We start from the raw sequence: 23,321 nt of genomic DNA, 5'->3' as shown, positions 1-23,321 counted from the left end.
GCAATTCACAAGTGGTATTTATTCCCTGCCGTTTAAAGTGTTACCAGGAGGTCCCTCCTTGTGTCTATGAAATAGACTCCAACTGAAAACTGGCCAGTTTATCAAGCAGGGCTTTCTTTGGGCCAAGGGTCATGGCCATTGTCATCAACTAGTAACCCAAGGCAGAATCACTAAGGTACACATAGAGAAATGTAGAACAAAGCGTTCACAGGACTTGGGACAGAATCCAGACCCCTCTGGAAACTCTGAGGACCATTCCTGCTTTCCCCAGCCCTGTCTGCACATGTGCTAGGCAATGACTGCTAGTTAACAGCTTCCAACACAGTTCACGAGAAAGGTGTTGAGATGGATTCCCTCCCCCGGGCACGCAGAACCTCTTAAAGATAAATCTGTAACAACCACCAAAAGCTCGGCTATCCGTGGCTGGAACCCTGGCGACACCAATGTGTCAAGAGCCTGGGTGACAGCCGGAGAGCCTTTTGTTTTCAGGGCTTCTGGTAAAACAAAAGAAGGAGCTCTTAAGGAGGGGCTGCAGCTGCAGTGACATGCTCTGCTGCCTTTTAATGGCGGTGAGAATGGGGACAAATCTCCATGCTGGAGGAGGTCGCTGCTCAAAGCTAATTCTCTGGTGTGGTGGGAACTAGCTGAGGACACCTGCAAATCCCTGTCGATTCCAGCCCCTTCCCAAAGTGTGGTCTTGTTTTCCAGCTGTCTCGGAAAGCTCGTTACCTTTGCAGATGGGCAGGGGTCCGCTCCAATGGGACGGCTGGCCCAGAATGCATTTGATAGTAACCTCGCCCATTAGCTCAAAGCCTTCATAACACATGAACGTCAAGGATTCGCCTGGCAAGTAAAGTCGTTTGTAGAGTATTTGGTAGCCATTTTCAGGTAATCCTGGATTATCACAGGCAAGGGACTCTTCAGCTGAAAAGAAACATTCCCAGTGTGAGTCATGGTTTCCCTGCCTGTCCCGCGCTTTTACCTAGCCGTCAGCCCAGGACTGTGCAGATCTAAGCCACAGCCACAGTAATGACTGGATTTATTTTTTCCTCACCTTCATCAACTAGATTTGGTTAAAGAGTCACAGGATGTCAGGCAGTAGCCTGGTATATTAGTCTCTTCAACAGCAGTTAAGTGTCCCAGAAGGTGAACTTTGTGCGCTGTGCTCCCTTGAATGCTCTAGGAGGACTTGTGGCACCTTAGAGACTAACAAATTTATTTGGGCGTAAGCTTTCGTGGGCTAAAACCCACTTCATTGGATGCATGCAGTGGAAAACACAGTAGGAAGACATATATATTGTGCTAGACCCAGGCCAGTTGGGTTCAGCAGAGTAGCAGAAGGCAGATCTACTGACCACTGGATTAACAGTTTTCTGTTCCTGACCAACCAGAGCAGGGGCTGCTCCAGGCTAATGAGAACACCTGACTCCAATTAACCTGCAAAGAGTCAGGTGAGGCCATTAAGATAATGTGACCACCTGACTCTAATTAAGGCCCCTCTGATACTATAAAAGGGCTCACTCCAGTCAAGCAGAGGAGAGCCAGGGAGCCAGAAGAGAGGAAGTGTGGATGAAGGGCTAGTTAATGAAGACACCCTCAAGTCATTGGTAAGGGAGCCCTAAGGGTGAAGCAGGGAGAAGCAGGAGAGCTGTGGGGAAGTGGCCCAGGGAAATGTAGCAACTCTGGCAGTGAAAGGTTGGCTGTCAACAGCTGCTACCATTAGGGTCCCTGGGCCGGAACCCGGGGTAGAGGGCGGGCCCGGGTTCCCCCCAACCTGCCACTACAGAAACACCTCCTGGGAGGGGAAGACAGGCCCCTGTCAGGACAGGAGGCTAAACAGTTTTGGTATGAGGCCGTAGGAGCAACAGAGACTGTGGGAGTTCTCTCACCAACCTCCATTGCTGGCTTATGATGAAAAGGGCTCAGCAGACTGTATCCCTGGCCCTCGAGAGAGAAGAGCTAGGTGGAGGGTTGCAGTGAGCCTCTGAAGCTAGCATAAACCGCCTGCAAGTGTGGGACCCACAGGGACAAGTTCGGAGCTGTGCCAGAACTGGTGTCAGCAGTGGGATTGTGATTGTTCACAGCGTGGCGGAACAAAGAGGTTTTTTATAAATTAAAAAAAAGAAGCGCACTGGGTTTTTGGGTTTTTGTTTGTACCACAATGGAGGAGGTGGTGAGAGCGCTGGTGCAAGCCACAGTGGCCCAGCAGGAGGCAACCCGGGCTCAGGCGATGGCCCAACAGGAGTCCATGAGGTTACGGCAAGAAACCAACCAATCATTAATGAGCCAGGTGACCCAAGATTGAGCCCTCCTGCACGAGGTAGTGGACCAGCTGAAGATACTCACCACCCAGGCCTGGGGGTCCGATGGGACGTGAACGCTGAGGGCCACCGGTTGTCTGCCAAAGATGATGGTAGACGATGATGTAGAGGTGTATCTCCTCTCATTCAAAAGGACTGCTCAGCGTGAGGCGTGGCCCCAGGAGCAGCGGGCCAGCATTCTCGCCTCTTTTTTGTGCGGAGAGGCCCAGAAGGCCTACTTTGATCTGCCCACCGAGGATGCTGCTGACTATTCCCAGCTGAGGGCAGAGATCCTAGCACGATCAGGGGTGACAGCAGCAGTACGGGCCCAGAGGTTCCAGGAGTGGAAATACAGAGAGAACAAACCTCCGAGGTCCCAACTATTCGACCTCATACACCTTGCCTGGAAGTGGTTACGGCCCGAAGCATGCAGCCCGGAGGAGATTTTAGAGACTTTGGTCATGGACCATTACACGTGGGGACTGCCGCCAGATCTCCACAAATGGGTATGCCAGAATGATCCATCCCCCTATGACTAAATGATCACACTGGTGGAAAGACGGATGACAGCTGGGGAATTAACCCAACTACCCAAGGTAGGCCCTTCACGAATCAAACAGTCGACCCTGACCGTGGAGGGTCGGGCGGCCAAACCCCTGGGAAATCCTAAGTGGAAGAAGAGGGAGGCCGAAAACCAGTCGGGAACCCAGAAGGAATCATAGAATCACAGAATATCAGGGTTGGAAGGGACCTCAGGAGGTCATCTAGTCCAATCCCCTGCTCAAAGCAGGACCAATCCCCAACTAAATCATCCCAGCCAGGGCTTTGTCAAGCCTGATCTTAAAAACTTCTAAGGAAGGAGATTCTACCACCTCCCTAGGTAACGCATTCCAGTGTTTCACCACCCTCCTAGTGAAAAAGATTTCCCTAATATCCAACCTAAACCTCCCCCACTGCAACCTGAGACCATTACTCCTTGTCCTGTCATCTGCTACCACTGAGAACAGTCTAGATCCATCCTCTTTGGAACCCCCTTTCAGGTAGTTGAAAGCAGCTATCAAATCCCCCCTCATTCTTCTCTTCCAAAGACAAAACAATCCCAGTTCCCTCAGCCTCTCCTCATGAGTCATGTGTTCCAGTCCCTTAATCATTTTTGTTGCCCTCCGCTGGACATTTTCCAATTTTTCCACATCCTTCTTGTCATGTGGGGCCCAAAACTGGACACAGTACTCCAGATGAGGCCTCACCAATGTCGAATAGAGGGGAACGATCGCGTCCCTCGATCTGCTGGCAATGCCCCTACTTATACATCCCAAAATGCCATTGGCCTTCTTGGCAACAATGGCACACTGTTGACTCATATCCAGCTTCTCGTCCACTGTAACCGCTAGGTCCTTTTCTGCCGAACTGCTGCCGAGCCATTCGGTCCCTAGTCTGTAGCGGTGCATGGGATTCTTCCGCCCTAAGTGCAGGACTCCACACTTGTCTTTGTTGACCTCATCAGATTTCTTTTGGCCCAATCCTCTAATTTGTCTAGGGCCCTCTGTATCCTATCCCTACCCTCCAGCGTATCTACCTCTCTTCCCAGTTTAGTGTCATCTGTAAACTTGCTGGGGGTGCAATCCACACCATGCTCCAGATCATTTATGAAGATATTGAATAAAACTGGCCCAGGACCGACACTGGGAAGAATACTGTGGGAGACCGTGTCAAAAGCTTTGCTAAAGTCAAGGAACAACACGTCCACTGCTTTCCCCTCATCCACAGATCCAGTTATCTCGTCATAGAAGGCAATTAGGTTAGTCAGGCATGACTTGCCCTTGGTGAATCCATGCTGACTGTTCCTGATCACTTTCCTCTCCTCTAAGTGCTTCAGAATTAATTCCTTGAGGACCTGCTCCATGATTTTTCCAGGGACTGAGGTGAGGCTGACTGGCCTGTAGTTTCTAGGATCCTCCTTCTTCCCTTTTTTAAATATGGGCACTACATTAGCCTTTTTCAGTCATCCGGGACCTCCCCCGATCACCATGGGTTTTCAAAGATAATGGCCAATGGCTCTGCTTTTCTAAATAGTCCTGAACCACTTCTTTCTCCACAGAGGGCTGGTCACCTCCTCCCCATGCTGTGCTGCCCAGTGCAGCAGTCTGGGAGCTGACCTTATTCGTGAAGACAGAGGCAAAAAAAGCATTGAGTACATTAGCTTTTTCCACATCCTCTGTCACTAGGTTGCCTCCCTCATTCAATAAGGGGCCCACACTTTCCTTAACTTTCTTCTTGTTCCTAACATACCTGAAGAAACCCTTCTTGTTACTCTTAACATCTCTTGCTAGCTGCAACTCCAGGTGTGAATTTGGCCTTCCTGATTTCATTCCTGCCCGAGCAATATTTTTATACTCTTCCCTGGTCATTTGTCCAATCTTCCACTTCTTGTAAGCTTCTTTTTTCTGTTTAAGATCAGCAAGGATTTCACTGTTAAGTCAAGCTGGTCACCTGCCATATTTGCCATATTTACTATTCTTTCTATACATCGGGATGGTTTCTACACATCGGGATGTAACCTCAATAAGGATTCTTTAAAATACAGCCAGCTCTCCTGGAATCCTTTCCCCCTCATGTTATTCTCCCAGAGGATCCTGCCCATCAGTTCCCTGAGGGAGACAAAGTCTGCTTTTCTGAAGTCCAGAGTCCGTGTTCTGCTGCTCTCCTTTCTTCCCTGTTCAGGATCCTGAACTCGACGATCTCATGGTCACTGCCTCCCAGGTTCCCATCCACTTTTGCTTCCCCTACTAATTCTTCCCGGTTTGTGAGAAGCAGGTCAAGAAGAGCTCTGCTCCTAGTTGGTTCCTCCAGCACTTGCACCAGGAAATTGTCCCCTACACTTTCCAAAAACTTCCTGGATTGTCTGTGCACCGCTGTATTGCTCTCCCAGCAGATATCAGGGTGATTGAAGTCTCCCATAAAACCAGGGCCTGTGATCTAGTAACTTCCGTTAGTTGCTGGAAGAAAGCCTCTTCCACCTCATCCCCCTGATCCGGTGGTCTATAGCAGACTCCCACCACGACATCACCCTTGTTGCTCACACTTCTAAACTTAATCCAGAGATACTCCGGTTTTTCTCCAGTTTCATACCGGAGCTCTGAGCAGTCATACTGCTCCCTTACATACAGTGCAACTCCCCCACCTTTTCTGCCCTGCCTGTCCTTCCTGAACAGTTTCTATCCATCCATGAAAGTACTCCAGTCATGTGAGTTATCCCAAAAAGTCTCTGTTATTCCAATCACATCATAATTCCTTGACTGTGCCAGGACTTCCAGTTCTCCCTGCTTGTTTCCCAGGCTTCTTGCATTTGTGTATAGGCACTTGAGATAACTTGTTGTTTGTCCTGATTTCTTAGTATGAGGCAGGAGCCCTCCCCTTTTGCGCTCTCCTGCTCGTGCTTCCTCCCGGTATCCCACGTCCCCACTTACCTCAGGGCTTTGGTCTCCTTTCCCCAGTGAACCCAGTTTAAAGCCCTCCTCACTAGGTTAGCCAGCCTGCTTGCGAAGATGCTCTTCCCTCTCTTCGGTAGGGGGAGCCCATCTCTGCCTAGTACTTCTCCTTCTTGGAGGAAGGGGAAGGCCTGAGTGGGGGGGACCCTGGGACTAAACCCCCTAACCCACGTGATAGGGGAGTGACTAGAAGCAATTATAGGTGTTATGGGTGCGGGGAGTTGGGGCACATAGCTGCCCAGTGCCCCAATGTCGTAAAGCCAATGCAGTGTAACCTGGGGGACGGAGCAGACCCATGCAGCCTACTCAATATCATAGGGGTTGTAGTCACCCCACATAAATATACAAGGCAGGTAAAGTTGAATGGGGTAGAAACCATGGCACTCGTAGACTTGGGAAGTGCTATCACCCTAATTTTGGGTAAATTAGTGAAGCGCAGCCAGTTAATGCAGGCTAAGCGTACTGGAGTAACCTGTGTCCATGGGACTGTTAGTTACTACCCCATCATACCAGGGAAAATTGAAATTCAGGGAAATGTCACTGGGGTGGAAGCAGGGGTAGTCCCAAACCTCCCATACCCCATGCTCATAGGTAGAGATTTCCCTGGGTTTGGAAACTTGCTCCCATGGGAGGAATTGGAGAGAGAGGAGCTCCCCGAACTTCAGGAGGCTTCCGTGGCAGAATATCAACTCCCATTTTTCGCGGAAATGTCCCAGGAGCCATTCCCTGTCCCAGGGAAAGGCAGGAAGACCAAGAGAGAAAGAAGGGCGGCCAAGGCTTTGGGTACCCGAATCCTGATACAAGGACAGAGGGCCGCCTGTGTAGGCAGACGTACACGGGCAACCGAAGGGGAGGGCCCTGAGACAGAGGAGGGGCCAGAGACCGCTTCCAACCCCAACCTCACGGAGCCAGCTGAGAAGGCAGACAGAGATCCCTCAGAGTTCGGACTGATAAGCCCCGGGAGAGAGACTTTTTGACGGGACCAGGTGGAAGACCCAAGGCACAAGAATGCCAGGAAGGAGGTGGCTGAGACAGATGGGGTAACTATAGAGGGAAAGGCCCAGGGGCCACCAGTATGTGCTTGTTATCCTAGACTATGCAACCAGGTACCCAGAAGCTGTCCCCTTACGAAATACAGCTTCCAAGCGCATTGCCAAAGAATTAGTGGCAATCTTTGCCCGGGTAGGGCTTCCAAAAGAAATCTTCACAGACCAGGGAACACCATTCATGTCCAAGTTGATGAAGGACCTGTGTTCCCTGCTCCATGTCCAGACCCTGCGGACCTCAGTTTACCATCCACAAACTGATGGTCTGGGGGAAAGATTTCAAGGCCATGATAAGAAAGGTGGTAAGCAAGAATGGGGAAGACTGGGATAACCTACTACCGTACCTCATGTTCGCCATCCGTGAGATCCCCCAAGCTTCCACTGGATTCTCCCCTTTGAGCTGTTGTATGGACGCAACCCCCGAGGCATCCTGGACATAGCCAAGGAAATTTGGGAGGAGAAACCTAGTGAGGGGAAGAACGTAATAGATCATGTGCTATGGACGAGGGAGCGGATATCCCGGATCACTCCCACAGTGAGGGAGCACCTACAGAAGGCCCGAGAGGCCCAGAGAACCTACTACAACCATCAAGCCAAGGTTCGTCAGTTTCAGCCCGGTGACTGAGTAATAGTACTGGTACCCACAGCCAAAAGTAAGCTGTTGGCCCAGTGGCCAGGGCCCTACGAAATAGTCGAACCCGTAGGGGAAGTAAATTACAAGGTGTGACAACCGGGACGTCGAAAACTAGAGCAGAGATACCACGTCAGCCTTCCGAAGCCCTGGCATGCACGAGAGGCATGCACAGTGGTTCGAGAAGAGCTGCACCCAGGGAACAAAAATCCTGAACAGGGGAGGGTGTCTCCTGATCTAACGACAGCCCAGAAGAAAGAGGTAACTGAGATGATCGCCCAATATCAAGATGTATTCTCGACAAAGCTGGGTCGCACAACTGGGACATATCACCACATCATCACGAACCCTGGGGCCAGAGTAACTATGAGGCCCTACTGGGTGCCAGCAGCCAAAAGGGAGGAAATAAAAGCGGAAGTCAGGAAAATGCTGGAGATGGGGATCATCGAAGAATCCCACAGTCAGTGGTCCAGCCCAACAGTGTTGGTGCCCAAACCTGATGGCACCATGAGGTTCTGCAATGACTTCCGTCGACTAAACGAGATATCCCAGTTTGATGCCTACCCTATACCCCACATAGATGAACTAGTGGACCGTCTGGGGAATGCCCGGTACTTGACAACCCTAGACTTGAAAAAGGGGTACTGCCAGATTCCTCTAGCTGAAGATGCAAAGGAAAAGACGGCGTTTTCTACACCAGAGAGTCTCTTCCAATATACGGTCCTCCCTTTTGGACTACATGGGGCCCCAGCTACCTTTCAGCGCCTCACGGACAAGTTATTACACCCCCATGCCAGTTATGCTGCAGCCTACTTGGATGACTTGGTGATTCATACCCCAGACTGGGAGACCCACTTGGAAAAAGTGGGGGCAGTCCTTGATACCTTCAGGCAAGCTGGCCTGAAGGTGAACCCTGTTAAGTGCGCCGTAGGGTTCACGGAGGCCAAATATCTTGGCTACATGGTAGGAAGAGGTCTGGTAAAATCTCAATTGAATAAGTTAGTGGCCATCCAAAATTGGCCAGGGCCAAGTCGTAAGAAGCAGGTCCAAGCATTCTTAGGGGTGGTGGGGTATTACCGGGGTTTCATCTCCCATTTTGCCACAAGGGCAAGTCCCCTAACGGACTTAGTGAAGGCCCGTGGTCCTGATCCAGTCAGATGGTCCAATGCAGCAGAGAGAGCATTCGCGGACCTACGGACTGCCCTCCGCAGTAACCCCATATTGATAGCCCCGGATTTCACCAAGGAACTCATCCTACAGACAGACGCATCCGAGGTGGGGTTAGGGGCCATCCTGTCGCAGATGGTTGGGGAAGAGGAACACCCAATTCTCTACCTCTGTAGGAAACTCCTTCCGAGGGAACAAAAATACTCAGTGGTAGAGAGAGAGTGCCTCGCCGTAAAATGGGCCATGGAAATGTTGCGTTATTACCTGCTGGGGCGCAGATTTATCCTTGTGACCGACCATGCCCCTCTTTAATGGATGCAACGAAACAAGGAAAAGAACACGAGGGTAACCAGGTGGTTCTTATCCCTCCAACCTTTCCAGTTCCACATACAGCACAGAGCAGGGAGCCGCCATGGCAATGCTGATGGCTTATCATGCGTACACTGTCTGGCGTCCCAAGCTGCCCAACCCCTTGGTGTTGAGCAGGGGGGAGGGATATGTGCTAGACCCAGGCCAGTTGAGTTCAGCAGAGTAGCAGAAGGCAGGTATACTGACCACTGGATTAACAGTTTTCTGTTCCTGACCGACCAGAGCAGGGGCTGCTCCAGGCTAATGAGAACACCTGACTCCAATTAACCTGCAAAGAGTCAGGTGAGGCCATTAAGATAATGTGACCACCTGACTCTAATTAAGGCCCCTCTGATACTATAAAAGGGCTCACTCCAGTCAAGCAGAGGAGAGCCAGAAGGGAGGAAGTGCGGATGAAGGGCTGGTTAATGAAGACACCCTCAAGTCATTGGTAAGGGAGCCCTAAGGTAAGGGTGAAGCAGGGTGAAGCAGGGAGAAGCAGGAGAGCTGTGGGGAAGTGGCCCAGGGAAATGTAGCAACTCTGGCAGTGAAAGGTTGGCTGCCAACAGCTGCTACCATTAGGGTCCCTGAGCCGGAACCCAGGGTAGAGGGCAGGCCCGGGTTCCCCCCAACCTGCCACTACAGAAACACCTCCTGGGAGGGGAAGACAGGTCCCTGTCAGGACAGGAGGCTAAACTGTTTTGGCATGAGGCCGTAGGAGCAACAGAGACTGTGGGAGTTCTCTCACCAACCTCCATTGCTGGCTTATGATGAAAAGGGCTCAGCAGACTGTATCCCTGGCCCTCGAGAGAGAAGGGCTAGGTGGAGGGTTGCAGTGAGCCTCTGAAGCTAGCATAAACCGCCTGCAAGTGCGGGACCCACGGGGACAAGATCAGAACATGAAACAATGGGTGTTGCCATACCCACTATAAGGAGAGTGATCACTTAAGGTGAGCTATTATCAGCAGGAGAAAAAAAACCTTTTGTAGTGATAATCAGGATGTGAAAAATGAAATCAAGGCAGCTCTTTCTCGCAATAATAGGGATTTGACCAGCTTTGCTGATGTTAACAGCCAGCGTACAGCTGGGGTGGCCTTTGCTCTGGATCAGGAGCTGGGGGGGCAAAGTGGCAGCAGCTGCTGAGCAGGGAAGATACTGTGTTTCTTCACCTTTCCTGCGCCAGTCAGTGTTGCCTTCCGCTCTGGCAGTATCTGAACTCATCAGCAGGCAGGGTCAGGAGCTGGTAGCACCCCTCCAGGGAGATGGGGTGATACAGGTCTCCAGGTGAGAACTCAGCTCCTGCAAATGAGATGGGAGGCCACAGAACAAAACCCACAGAGCGATTTCAGCAGCAGGGGCTGCTGCAGAGAGACCTGCCATCAGGAGTGTTTCTATTACACTGCTGCTCGTCAGCCTCTTTAATGAGCTTTTACTTATCCTCTTATTCTAGACCCTGGTTATTTGAATTGTTATTAACTGCTTTGAATTGCTGGTGTGGAGGAAGGGATGCTTCAAACTTCCGGCAACAAAGAAAAGGCCTCCTGGATGGATGGGACCAGTGCAACCCACATGGTATCTGCTGTACAGCATCTGTGGCTATTGTGGGGAGAACTTCCCTAAAGATCTAGCTGTTGAAAGGAGGAAAAAGCTTGGAGGAAACTGGAAGTGAAAGAATAGGAACGATTGTTTCTGATGACTGGCTCAGTATGTTTGGTACTGACTGTCTGCTGGGACGCTGGGCACATTCGCTGCTTGCTCCAGGGGGTTCTGAATTTCCAATGGGAAACTTGCAAATCAATTAAGATAACAAGGAGTAAAGTAAAACTGCAGTCGCGAGAAGAGAAATAATTGCAAAACCATAGAGAACTGAGCCCAACTTACAGACACAGTGCGGTAGCCTGGATGTCCAGATTGGAGTTCCTGTTTCACGGCTGTAACATGTCAGAAGGGAACTTCCTTCCAGTACAAAGCCTGGGTTACACGTGTATTGAATGGTGGTTCCAACCAGCAGCACTGGATCAGAAATTAAACGGATCGAGTGGTCCACTTCCCCAGGGTCTGTGCAGTACATAACTAGAGACAAACAGGTTCTGTAACTCCTCACAGGAACATGACATAGGACAAGCAGCAAAATAGGAAGGCAGGCAGGGGGGGCAGATAAACAGATCAGTAGCCCTGAAATGCACTGGTGTGGAGTCCACTGCAAAGTCATGTGAAGGATGTTGGAAAACGTTTTATTCGGCATGTGTTCAGCACCACCGGGTCCCATTTAACATGCACCCTGACGTTTAATGGGTCTGGTCCAGAGTCCAGAGACGCCAAAGGAAAGCTCCCCATTGATCTGAATGGGCTTTGGACCTGGCTGACTGTGTGCATGAACCCAGCAATACTAAGCAATGTGTGTGTGTGTGGGGGGATGTTGTCTTACTTTTTTCACAAAACGGAGGGTCGCTGCTCCAGGTGAGGTCCCACTGGCAGGTGAGCGTGTCACTTCCGACGATGTCATATCCTGGATCACACTGGTAGGTGATCTTGGCCCCCCTCACTAGCGCTGCGTGTGATGTGGTCTTCCACCCATTCTGAATTTCAGGCAGGTCTGAACATGAGTCGTTCCTTGAGACCTCTGTAACCACAGAAAGATGCTGGCTAGTACTGAACAATTGGTGCAGATCGCCCCTGACCTGCCTGCTTGCTTCCTCACCAACCGTGGGCGACCTTTCTAGGTGCTGCACAGGGTGCCTGGAGCGGGGTTATTTGATTTACAAAGTGAAGCTGGTGACTCAGTAGCCTTCCAGCTCTGAATGTGAAAAGCACACAGCCGGCCACTTGCTAGCCCTGGCTGGGCTGGTGCCACGTAGTCCACATCCCAGTCTGCAGCAGGAGCGTCACAGCACAGTGTGATCTGCACAGCACCGGCTTAGGGCTGGGTTTAGAGGCTTCAAAAATCCCGCTAGATCCTCACCATTTTCAGAAATAGGTGGCGCTTCCTAAGCATCCCTTCGCTGCCCAGGCAAGTGGTGTGCTTGGGCCATTACACCTGACTGTTGCTGCCCGAAAGCATCCTTCGGTCTGGGTTAGAAACTAAATCTGTCCTATCGTTAACGAGGAGTTTAAATACTCTCCTGGGCCCAGATCCCAAAGGACGGGAAGTATAATGCCCTGGGCTGGCCATGGGGAGTTCCTGACTAACCAAAGCCTCCTGGGACATTTGCCTTGATTTGGATGCTAAACACAGTTTGTCAGCATTAGAATCATTTTAGCAGAAGCCATTTGCAGGTTTGATTTTTTACACATCCTATTAAAGCAGCGATGTCTGAGCACAGTACTTACAGTTCAGGGCTAATTTGCTCCAGCATATTTTTTCCTGCCCTCTACATTTCTAAAGTCTGTGACTTTAAAACACTCATAAACGGATAGCTCTGTCCACAGATGCAGGGTGGCGCTTTACGGAAGGGGCCCTGCAGATCACAGATGACCTGCGCTGCATCTTATTCTCTGACTGCTCTAATAGCGCATGCAGTACATGCGGGTGGGAAGGAGAAATGCTCCCTGGGCACCACTGCCAACTCCTGGGGCGGTGCCAGGCTCTCTGCCTGCATGCAAGCCAGGTGCTCTGCGTGTGTGCACAAACTGGGCTCCGGATGCAGCTGGAGCATTGCAATGCACATGTTGTACGGGATAGCCCAGCACCAGTCTGGGTCAGTGTTGAGGGATCAACGGATGAGTCTGACCAAAGCTCTCCTACAGCCGTGCTAATGCAACCCACCCCTGTGCAGTGGGTCAGCCCCAGGCCATGCATCGGGGAAGCCAGGAGGACACTAGGTGGCGTGTGCAGAATGAGTGAGTTAGAGGGATCCTGTCCCACGGTGCCTTTTAAACAGAAGGTGGGATGCGTGACCTGCCCCAGCTAAGGCTAAGAGTCAGGCTATCCCCACGGAGCTGTCAGTCAGCATCAAGCACCTCCCACCCCCAATCCCGAGGCAGCGAGCATCACTCTGGCCTTTCCCCATGGCCCTTGGTAGCACTGTCTGGTCCAGCCCAGGGGGGCCTGCAGGGCTGGAGGATGCTGCAAGGGCTGGCAGAAGTCCAGGGACAGTAGCCACAGAGGGCTGTAGCAGGTGGCCATTGCCTGAGGGATGTAGGTAATAGTGGCTACTGGTTTCAGAGGAGCACAGGGAACCTCTGCTGCTCTAACAGCCTGCCCAGGGCTAGTGCATGGCATCGGCTGAGCTGAACCGGAGCCTTGGGGCCCATTGGCTGCGCTGGGTGAGGTAGCTCAGCATCGGAAAACCTGCATCCCCTCACTCACAGCCCCAGATTCTGGGTTAGAATTCACCGAGTTGCGGCCCCGGCAGACGCCACACCCAGATGCAACGTGTCCAGCCTCACTGCCCCAAGAACAGATCGCAGTGCAGGCCCCGCAGTGCACCTACCTATGTAGTTCATGATGAATCCCTGCCCCTTCCCAAAGATGAGGCCCGCGGGGTCAGAGTGGAACTGGATGGTGAGGTCGGGGGTGGAGGAGTAGAGCTTCTGGGGGCCACTGCTGCCGACGTACTGCCCCAGGATACGGGCCGTGAGCTCGTCCCCGTCATAAATGGTCAGGATGTCACTGTTGCTCAGGTTCAGGCTGGCAAGGGAAGCGCAGAGAGGAGCCTGGTCAGACCGGGCGCACAGGGGAATCCAGCCAGCATGTTACTGAGTCAGACTCAAGGGACGTGGGTAATGGACCCCACCAAACATGTCCACGAGGCCTGTAGCCACCCCCCAGCAGACGCACCTCACGTGTTCCACGCCCAGGACTTGGGTATGGAAGTGAAGTGTGCGGACCCAATGTTCTGATGAGTGCCCGGAGACATCTCTGCTTCTGGAGGACTCCGCAGACAGAGGGGAACGGCTTGTACAGGGGCCTGCTATCATCTGAATCAACATAGGGGCCGATCCGGGGCTAGTGAGCAGGGCGTGGGACAGGGAGCGATGCTCTTTGTATTGCAGAGCTGCGGTGGACCTGAAAGCCTGCAGCCTGTGCCCGTGGCTGTATGGAGCACGGACAGCAAGAGGGGGCTGATTTCTGACTGGACGAAGCACAGAACACGTCTGTGTCTTCGGGCTCTTCCATAGTGGTGCCATGAGCAACCGTCACCCCTCTTCACCCATTGCCGGCGTTGGCTGCCTTCTGACAGCACGGCTGGATTTCCCACAACTTAATTGAACTGAATTCTTTGTTCCTTTTGTACAGCAGAAAGCTCAGTGCTATGGAACACGGAAATGAGATAACTGGCTCCTTCTCTGAAGCCGAATGAGGTGTCTGTGCTCGGCATTCCCATTATCATGTCACAACATCCCATACCTCTGACGTTCCCGCTGGAACTGAAGCCTCACAGGCGGCTCTGGGACCAGTAGGGAGCCGGGGCTGAAACGAGGTGTGCAATAGGCAGTGTTCAGCACCACCGGGTCCCATTTCACATGCACCCTGACGTTTAATGGGTCTGCTTGCTTGCTAGCTAGCGGTGGCTTGCTGCAGGCCTGCATCGGGGCCTCCTCTCAGCCTTCTTCTGGGTCAGTGTGTGCCTAGCTTTCACCCTGCTCCTGGGGCATTGTCTCCCCCTCTCACTGCTGCCTCCCTCCCTTCACACAGCCAGCATCTGCTCCACCGCCCGCCCTCTGACCACTCTGAATGTCCAATTTTCCGGTGAGGAGAAGGAGAATCACTAGGAGGAGCTCGGGGCATGGTGGCATGGTGGTTCTGACAGGCTGGTGCTGGTCTGGCCCTGGAACCAAGTGGCAGTGATGGCCAGGGGTCACAGCCTGAGCTGGTGTAAATCAATGCAGCTCCACTGAATTCAGGGGCAATTTAAATCTGGTCCAGAAAGCGTGAGAGCAGGCATGGCCACCTGGAAAGATGCGCCGAGACCACTGCACGCATCACCGAGCAAACAGGAAGGGGACTTTCAAAATTCCCAAGGAATTTAAGGGGTGGGGCTGACGGTTGGTCACCTGAGGGCAGGGCAGTAGAGTTCAAACCGATGACCAGAGGCGAGAACAGGCATTGTCTGAGAACAGTATTCTTGTCAGCAAGTTAAGGAAGTATGGGCTGGATGAATGCACTATAAGGTGGGTAGAAAGCTGGCTAGATTGTCGGGCTCAACGGGTAGTGATCAATGGCTCCATGTCTAGTTGGCAGCCGGTGTCAAGCGGAGTGCCCCAAGGGTCGGTCCTGGGGCCGCTTTTGTTCAATATCTTCATAAATGATCTGGAGGATGGTGTGGATTGCACTCTCAGCAAATTTGCGGATGATACTAAACTGGGAGGAGTGGTAGATACGCTGGAGGGGAGGGATAGGATACAGAAGGACCTAGACAAATTGGAGGATTGGGCCAAAAGAAATCTGATGAGGTTCAATAAGGATAAGTGCAGGGTCCTGCACTTAGGATGGAAGAATCCAATGCACCGCTACAGACTAGGGACCGAATGGCTAGGCAGCAGTCCTGCGGAAAAGGACCTAGGGGTGACAGTGGACGAGAAGCTGGATATGAGTCAGCAGTGTGCCCTTGTTGCCAAGAAGGCCAATGGCATTTTGGGATGTATAAGTAGGGGCACAGCGAGCAGATCGAGGGACGTGATTGTTCCCCTCTATTCGACATTGGTGAGGCCTCATCTGGAGTACTGTGTCCAGTTTTGGGCCCCACACTACAAGAAGGATGTGGATAAATTGGAGAGAGTCCAGCGAAGGGCAACAAAAATGATTAGGGGTCTAGAACACATGACTTATGAGGAGAGGCTGAGGGAGCTGGGATTGTTTAGCCTGCAGAAGAGAAGAATGAGGGGGGATTTGATAGCTGCTTTCAACTACCTGAGAGGTGGTTCCAAAGAGGATGGCTCTAGACTGTTCTCAATGGTAGCAGATGACAGAATGAGGAGTAACGGTCTCAAGTTGCAGTGGGGGAGGTTTAGGTTGGATATTAGGAAAAACTTTTTCACTAAGAGGGTGGTGAAACACTGGAATGCGTTGCCTAGGGAGGTGGTAGAATCTCCTTCCTTAGAGGTTTTTAAGGTCAGGCTTGACAAAGCCCTGGCTGGGATGATTTAACTGGGAATTGGTCCTGCTTCGAGCAGGGGTTTGGACTAGATGACCTTCAGGGGTCCCTTCCAACCCTGATATTCTATGATTCTATGATTGTGGGACACCTCCCAGAGGCTGTCATCGACCAGGGTGTCTACACTGGCACTGCGGCACCGTAGCCCTGGCGCAGAAAGCTGCACACCTCTCACTGGGGGGGTTTTTACAGTGTCTGCGTGCGCAGTGGCTTGGCAGTGCGCGCGCCTCGGGAGTTACAGAGCAGAACGCTGCTTTACTGCGCAGAAACGGGCCAGTGTAGACAAGGCTTTATTCCCGGGGCTCAGGCAAGTGTTTCTGAAGGACAAGCCTGTAAAATGGGCCAGAACGCACCACATAGCAGGTATTTTCCAAACCTCTCCCCAGGGCAGGAGACCCCCAGCTTTTCCATCCCTCCCCAAATCACACAAGCGGAGCAGGGTGCTCTGGGGGGCTTTCAGTGGCGAAGTCTCCGTGTCTCCAGAGAAGTCCATTGACAGACAGTCATTTGCCAAACAGGGTGCCTCCCTCTCAGGGCTGTGAGAAAACCATAGCTTGGCCAGACTTTCCTCCCTGTCCCCCTTGGAGAGCACATCCCCCCCCCAGGACAAAAGAGGGGGCTGCCAGGGCTGGTGGGAGAAATATTTGTAGTAGCCCCATGTTAGGATATCAGCAGCACATCGCTGCGTAGCTCAGAAGCATGTCTCTCTCACCAAGGGAAGCTGGTCCAGTGAAAGATATCACCTCACCCACCTCGTCCTGCTAATATCCTGGGACAGACCCAGCCACAACTACACTGCACCCAGAGATAGAACAGTCACACAGTCTGGCTGGCTATGGGGTAGCTGGCCTATGGTACATGTGGCATGTAGTGGACATGAAATGATGCAAAACTAATAACAAAAGTCAAAAGTCAAAAGACAAACTGTTATTTGTCTCCTACCAGCGATAATCGCCTCACTGCCTGAAATGGCTTGGAGTGACTGGCCGTTGGTAAACTCACAGCCCGTCAAAAACACAAGAAATGCAGCATAGCTCGATCCTTTTTCACTAAAGAGATCACAGCTGTGTGGGGGGCATGTTCATTCTGTGTCTGATGCATTCCAGCACTTCACAACTGGTGTGACGCTTCACCAGCTTGGGATTACGAATGGAGGGAGACCCAGTTCAAGCAATTTCATGCAGCCCTTTGGTGAGGATGGGGATGAATTTCTGAGTAAAGTCCATCCGACACAGGGTTCCACTGGAAAAGATACATTTGATCATTTCTCCCTCGTGTTTTACATATAAAATGGCTGAGGTACCAAAGTGAGAAAACTCTCACCAAATGACCACGTTCTGCAGTGGGTACAGGAGCACGCCCCAGGATCAGCAGGCCTGGCTCTTCCCAGGTAAAGGCTCCCACTTGGCTTTGAACAGACCGTGCACATTGCTGCATCCAAACAACCTTTTGGTCAGTTCACTGCAGCATCTAGTTTTTCCTTGCCAGCAGAGTGCACTGCTCTTCCAGAGACTGAAATCTACTGGGGGGAAACAGGCTCTTGGAGGATGAGAAATCTGTGATGAACGTCACCAGCTAGGAGAAATTAAAATTCCGCAGACTCCTCTGCAGAGAACAACAGGTCACCTGGCTACACTCAGGGTCGCACCTAAATCCTTGCAAGCTCCTGTGTCTCCGAAGGTCCTTTGCTGGTCTGGCTCTCTTCTTGGCTTATCAGTCAGCAGTCAACCTAGTATAACTGCCCAATCCTGTCTTCAGGTTAACAAGGGGTGTGTGCGTCTGTATTCCTGCCAATCACACTACCTGCAAGGGAGACCAACACGAGGCCTGCCAAGCCCTCCTCCCAAAGACAGCCCAGTACCTCAGGGAAATCAGCAGATAGCAGGGTTCCTTGGCCTCTCAATCTCTGCTAATCGAGTGCTGCTCTGGATGGGGCAAAGCAGAGCTGCTGTCTGTGGGATGCAGGGGCTGGGACTGCAGGGGAAATCAGAGGAACACACCTCGCTGATGGAGGATCTCCGGCCACCTCCTCATTTGGTGGCAGAGGCTCATGACTGATTGGCACCTGGAGGCCGAAGTCCCTCTCCTCTCCCTCTCCCCCGGCTCCAGGGCAAACGGGTGGGGAAGAAGGGAGCGCAGCTGTATCTGGGGATGAACAGAGACAACTCGTCTCCCAAGTGGTCAGCCCAGGGCTGGGAAATCTCCTGCCAGGGCCAGCCTGAACAGAGATGAGCTGAGACACACTAAGTGACAAATCAACCCAGAAGAAACTGATAAATAAATAGCAGCTTCTGCCTCCTCTGCCATGCTGTCAAAGCTTCAGATCAGTACCAACCGATTCTAGCTCTCTTCCACGGGGCAGCCGGATCTCTTCAGAGAGACACTCCCTGCTTTGCCTGGCTGGTATTTTCAACAGGACTTTGCTTTTCCAGCTCCCATCTTTGGCACTGGTTCCCCAGGCACATGCAAGCCCTTTGTCCCAGTGGGACAGACTGAATCGGAAATGGAAGCTGCTGCTGCAAATGCCTAGTGGGTCTGTCCAGCTGGTGCCAGTTTTAAATGCCCAGCTATGGCTTAATAGTTTGCTAAGCCATTCGCGATTCTCTTGGGGAACTCATGGAGCACGGGAGAGAGCCCAGAGGACTGGAACGGGGCGAGTATAGCACCGCTCTATGAAAAGGGGAATAAGGACAATCCAGGGAATTACAGACCAGTCAGCTTCACTTCGGTACCAGAAAGATAATGGAGCAGATAATCAAACAATGGCTTTGTAAGCACCTAGCAGATAATAGGGCGATAAATAACAGTCAACATGGATTTGTCAAGAACAGATTGTGTCAAACCAGCCTGACATCCTTCTTTGCCAGGGTAACAAGCCTGGTGGGCAGTGGGGAAGGAGGAGATGTGCTGTCTCTCAACTTTAGTAAGTCTTTTGATAGTGTCTCACAGCACGGACACCTCCAGGGAGTGGGGTGCCCAGGCAGGGTCAGGACATGGCAGTGCCCAGATCCCCTGCACAGGCACCCTGGGGAGAGAGAAGCTGCCCCTTTGCTAAGGTGGGGCAAAGGCTGTTGGGGAGTGCCCTGGTTTTACGACGCTTTCTCTTGCCCTATGCAGGCAGTGTCCCATCGCGGCTGCCACTCAGTTGGGGCACTTGCCCCACACCCACCCCAGTCTAGTGCGGCTTTGCTTCGAGATGCAAATGCAAATGTCTGAGTAAGGTTCTTCGGGGAAGGCAACCAGCCAATCCCTGCAGAACCCCGGCACTCGGGGCAAACCTCTGCTTTCCAGCAAACACCATTGCCACGGTGACATTTCTGTTTGATTACTTCAAATTGTCTGGCCCCCAGTTCTGCCCTGCCCCAGTGCCCACAAAGCTGGGAAGGTGCATCGGGAACCCTGCCTTGGGATTTTCACTGAAAGCTTTGAAACCGTTTTGACTCTAAGATAGCACTTGGTCTTATGTGGGACCGTCTCTGGGAATCCCCAAGTAGCATCACAAGAGCGTCTCTCTGCGTTGGCAGTATCCCCGTGGCCGCGGCTCTCAGCACAGGCCGCGCTTGCAGAGGAATCCCATCCTACTGTCTAGCCGCCTGCACCTGCAGTGAGGCTGCTGGCTTGTTTGAGCCCCACATCAGGCCGCGGTGGCCCAATCCTACTTCACGTCTCTGTGTCTCCGGTGGCCACGGAATCCAGTCCGGGTCTGGTGGAATCAGGCAGGAGAGTGGATGCATTTCATGCAGCTGTGTTGATCCCACAAAAGAAAGAAAAGCCAGGACAAGGGAATTGGAGCTGGTTCCCACAGCTGAGCCTAGGAGGGACACAGGAGGAGAGTGTCCTTCCATCCTCTGGTACCTTTCCCAGTTGCATCATTTCAACAGATCCTCCAAAGACAATGTCTCCTTGGGGTCCGTCCTCTCCCTCTCACTTCTCCAGGCAGGTGGAGGTTTCTCTCACTATTAATTTTTCTTCCCTTTAGCACCATAGCTACCACTGTGGGCAAGCGACAGCGAGGAGATGGGATGTGCCTTTCGCCTCAGAGGTCACTATGGCTCGTGGTCCTCCATCGCCCTGCCAGCAGCTGTGAAGCTCCGAGTCACAGCCCTGTCTGTGGCAAGGTTATTCTGGCAGCCTGAGAAGGTGCCAGGTGCCCACCGTGCGCTCTGTCGGCAGCACATGGCGGCTGTGGGAAAAATAACTTGTGAGGGGAAATTCCGGACTGGTCCCCACACGCGCACTGACGGAGAGAGACCAGGGGAGCTCCGTGCCAGGTGCAGCTCACGCTGTGCTCTTATCAGCCGTGTTAGTGAAAGGGCCCAGGGACCCGCCTGAGACAGCAGCCCCTTGGCAAAGCGGCGTGCAGCCCTCCTGCCATGCCGAAACAGGCCTGCCACTCAGAGAGCTGCTGAGCACCCACAGTGCAGCACCTCCCAGGGGCAGGGTGCTGGGGTTCTCAGGCAGCCAGACACATGGAGTCCAGGGGCCAATCAGGAAAGGGGCTGGGAGCTATTAGGAGAAAGTTAATTAGTGAGGGCCTGTCCCCAAACCCATCGAAGGCAATGGGAGTCTTTCCATTGACTTCAACAGACTTTGGATCAGGTACATGACATGTGCACGGTGCTTTGAACATGTGAAGTCCAGCGTGAATACACACGTATGTGTAGACGCACACACACCCACGCACACAATAATAATAATTTCTGTTTTCCTGTAGACTCCCTTTCAATAGCCTCATCCGTCTTATCTGGGGCAATGTTTCTATGCGGCCTGCCCCGTCAAGCGCAGCCCACGTACAAGTTCAAACAATCCCACGGATTTAGCGTGTCACAAAAACTTGCCTGTCTCATTAACTGAGACTGGCCAGTTAGGCGCCCTAAGTCCCGAGGCAGCAAAAAACAGCTGCGCTCAGACTGTCAGCACAAACTGGAGAGCAGCCATGAGGAGAGAATTCCTCTATTACCCGCCTGAGAGCCCGGGGTGGGTGCTGTGTAACTCTGGGCGAGGCAATGCTGGGGACACAGCTCCCTCAGAACCAGACTGGTAGCCTGGTCATCAGTGCAGCCCCAGCCCCACCCGTGGGTCCCTGCATCCAAATAGCAACTAGGCTTCTTTGTCAAGTGGGCAGAATCCCTTAGATTTTCCTCTGGATTCCACTGTCTATTAATTAGAGTCAGTGATTACAGATGACTCTAATTTTAGGCCTGGCTTAACAAAGCCCTGGCTGGGATGATTTAGTTGGGGCTGGTCCTGCCTTGAGCAGGGGGTTGGACTAGATGACCTCCTGAGGTCCCTTCCAACCCTGTGATTCTATAATTGTATGATTCTATGACATGCCCACTAGTGAGTGACCAGCACTAAAACTATTCCACTGCTGGACACTAGCAGCCAGGCCCCATTAACGGGGCCACACTGGGTGACACTAGCTGCTGTCCCTGGCTCTGAGGCTGCCTGCCCGCCCAGCTCTGCATGGCCTCACAAGGCAGGATCCCGTCCAGAGCATGTGCGTGTGTGTCACTGTGTGTACAAAAGCTCAGGAAAGCTCATGCTCAAATAAATTGGTTAGTCTCTAAGGTGCCACAAGTCCTCCTTTTCTTTGGGTGTACAAAGAGCGCCACCTAGTGGCACAGCTGTTAGGGTGTAGGGCTGATCAGTGGCTAGTTTTAGCAAAGCTGTGGTCCCATTACAAATGGCCTCCTGCCTGAGCAGCTCTTAACAGGGCAAGCAAACCCAGCAACGACATTAAGCCAGGCAGGAAAGGCAGGAAAAATCCCTCTGATGCCTCCCCGTGAAACCCTGTCTTCCCAACCGTCTCCTTCACGCACAATCCAGATTTGCTCCGGGCTTCCACTCCTCAAACCCGAGAGGGTCCCACTGTGACGATTTCCTGACAAAGACATTCACACCAATGCGTGCCTCTCTAGTGTCTGTTCAGCCCCAGAAACAATCCCTGTAACAATGGTGCACAGGGCAAGCGAACTGAAAAGCAAACTCACCCGCACACTGAGGTTCATGCACGTTGGACGCCTCCATTGATTCTGACTCTACTTGCTCTGACTTAGCTGTGAACCAGGCCAAGGGATTTGTAGGCAGTGTGACGAGTGTGAGTCTGTCCTGGCACTTAGCTTAATAGCAGAACTCTCATCTAGAAATGCTGGGAGCCCAGTTTCTAGTCCAGAGCTCTGTACTGAGCCTGGAAATTGATGTCGTTATTGGTACACGCACTTGTTTGCTTATTGAAACGTGTCACGCTCTGCTGAAGTGTGCATGCCACACAACACTGTCTCGTCGGCTCTGTCAGCTGAGTGATCGAGTGGGAGCCACGCCACAGCTCAGGGGCTCAGACTTGGTGGCTTTTAAAGCCTCAAACACAATTCCTTACAGAGCGGGAGCTGTGCAGAACATCCCCGCGAGGCATGCAGCATCACCGCTGCCTCACGGGCTCTGGCACTGTGCCCTTGCCAGCTGGGGCAGCCATGGGGTGGGGAGCTGTGTAGACAGGATGCCGTGTGTAGGCTGTAGGCTGTGCTCTGCCTCACAAAGTTACACAGAGTTCTCGGAAGTGTCCGAGACAATAAGCACCTTAAGAAAATATTAGCTGCCATGGAATTATGCTGTTTCTATTGCCTGGACCTCATCAAGTTCCCATTCAAAGAGAATGTCCTGGGGTCCGTGACGGCAGCCCTACTAACTAGGGCTACCATCAAACTACATGTCTGAGGGTCAGAGCCGGTGGGGGGCCTCAGAGCACACTGGGGAGAAGAATGCAGGAAATAATGCAAGTTAGTGTGTAGCTCTGGACTGCCCTGGACAAGCATGTTAACATGGGATTCATTCATGGGAGAGACTGGCTTCAGTCCCCAGCTCATCTGTCTTTAATAAAACCTTTCCCCTGTTTTGGGGAACACTTCCTGGGTCCACCTGAAAGAGAAGTAAAAGCTGTTTGCCAACAGGATGGAAGGGATCATTATATCAGTGAATGGCCATGCAGGCTTCTAAATCCGGAAGCAGGTTTGCAGAAAGACAGACTGAACCGGGCCATTCTCCACACAATAAACACACCTGTGTGCGTACGTGCATGCGTGTACACATGAGAAGTTTTATTACATATTCCCACTTCACTCTTTTGCTCTCTTTTTCCTCTGTTAAGTTCCCATCAAAGGCTTGGTTGTCTCTGAGCTAAGTGACCAACTGCACGGAGCCAAGGAACGACTTGCAGAACAGGCACATACAAAGATATCCAGCCC

General features: G+C 52.2%; 1 protein-coding gene across 1 annotated transcript in view; it reads right to left on the bottom strand.

Moving 5' to 3' along the window:
* Positions 1–23,321, bottom strand: part of SEZ6L (seizure related 6 homolog like) — a 146,179-nt gene that overhangs the window by 5,893 nt on the left and 116,965 nt on the right. Inside the window, exons 10-13 of the mRNA XM_077835369.1 lie at positions 13,414–13,610; positions 11,409–11,603; positions 10,862–11,053; positions 730–924 (exon numbers count right to left, since the gene is read on the bottom strand). Coding sequence (XP_077691495.1) covers positions 730–924; positions 10,862–11,053; positions 11,409–11,603; positions 13,414–13,610 — 779 coding nt within the window. The remainder of the gene's footprint in view (positions 1–729; positions 925–10,861; positions 11,054–11,408; positions 11,604–13,413; positions 13,611–23,321) is intronic.

Source organism: Eretmochelys imbricata, chromosome 15 (genome assembly GCF_965152235.1).
Source record: "Eretmochelys imbricata isolate rEreImb1 chromosome 15, rEreImb1.hap1, whole genome shotgun sequence".
Lineage (NCBI taxonomy): Eukaryota > Metazoa > Chordata > Testudines > Cheloniidae > Eretmochelys > Eretmochelys imbricata.
The sequence above is the reverse complement of the archived record's forward strand: the minus strand, read 5'-3'. Positions and strand labels throughout refer to the sequence as shown.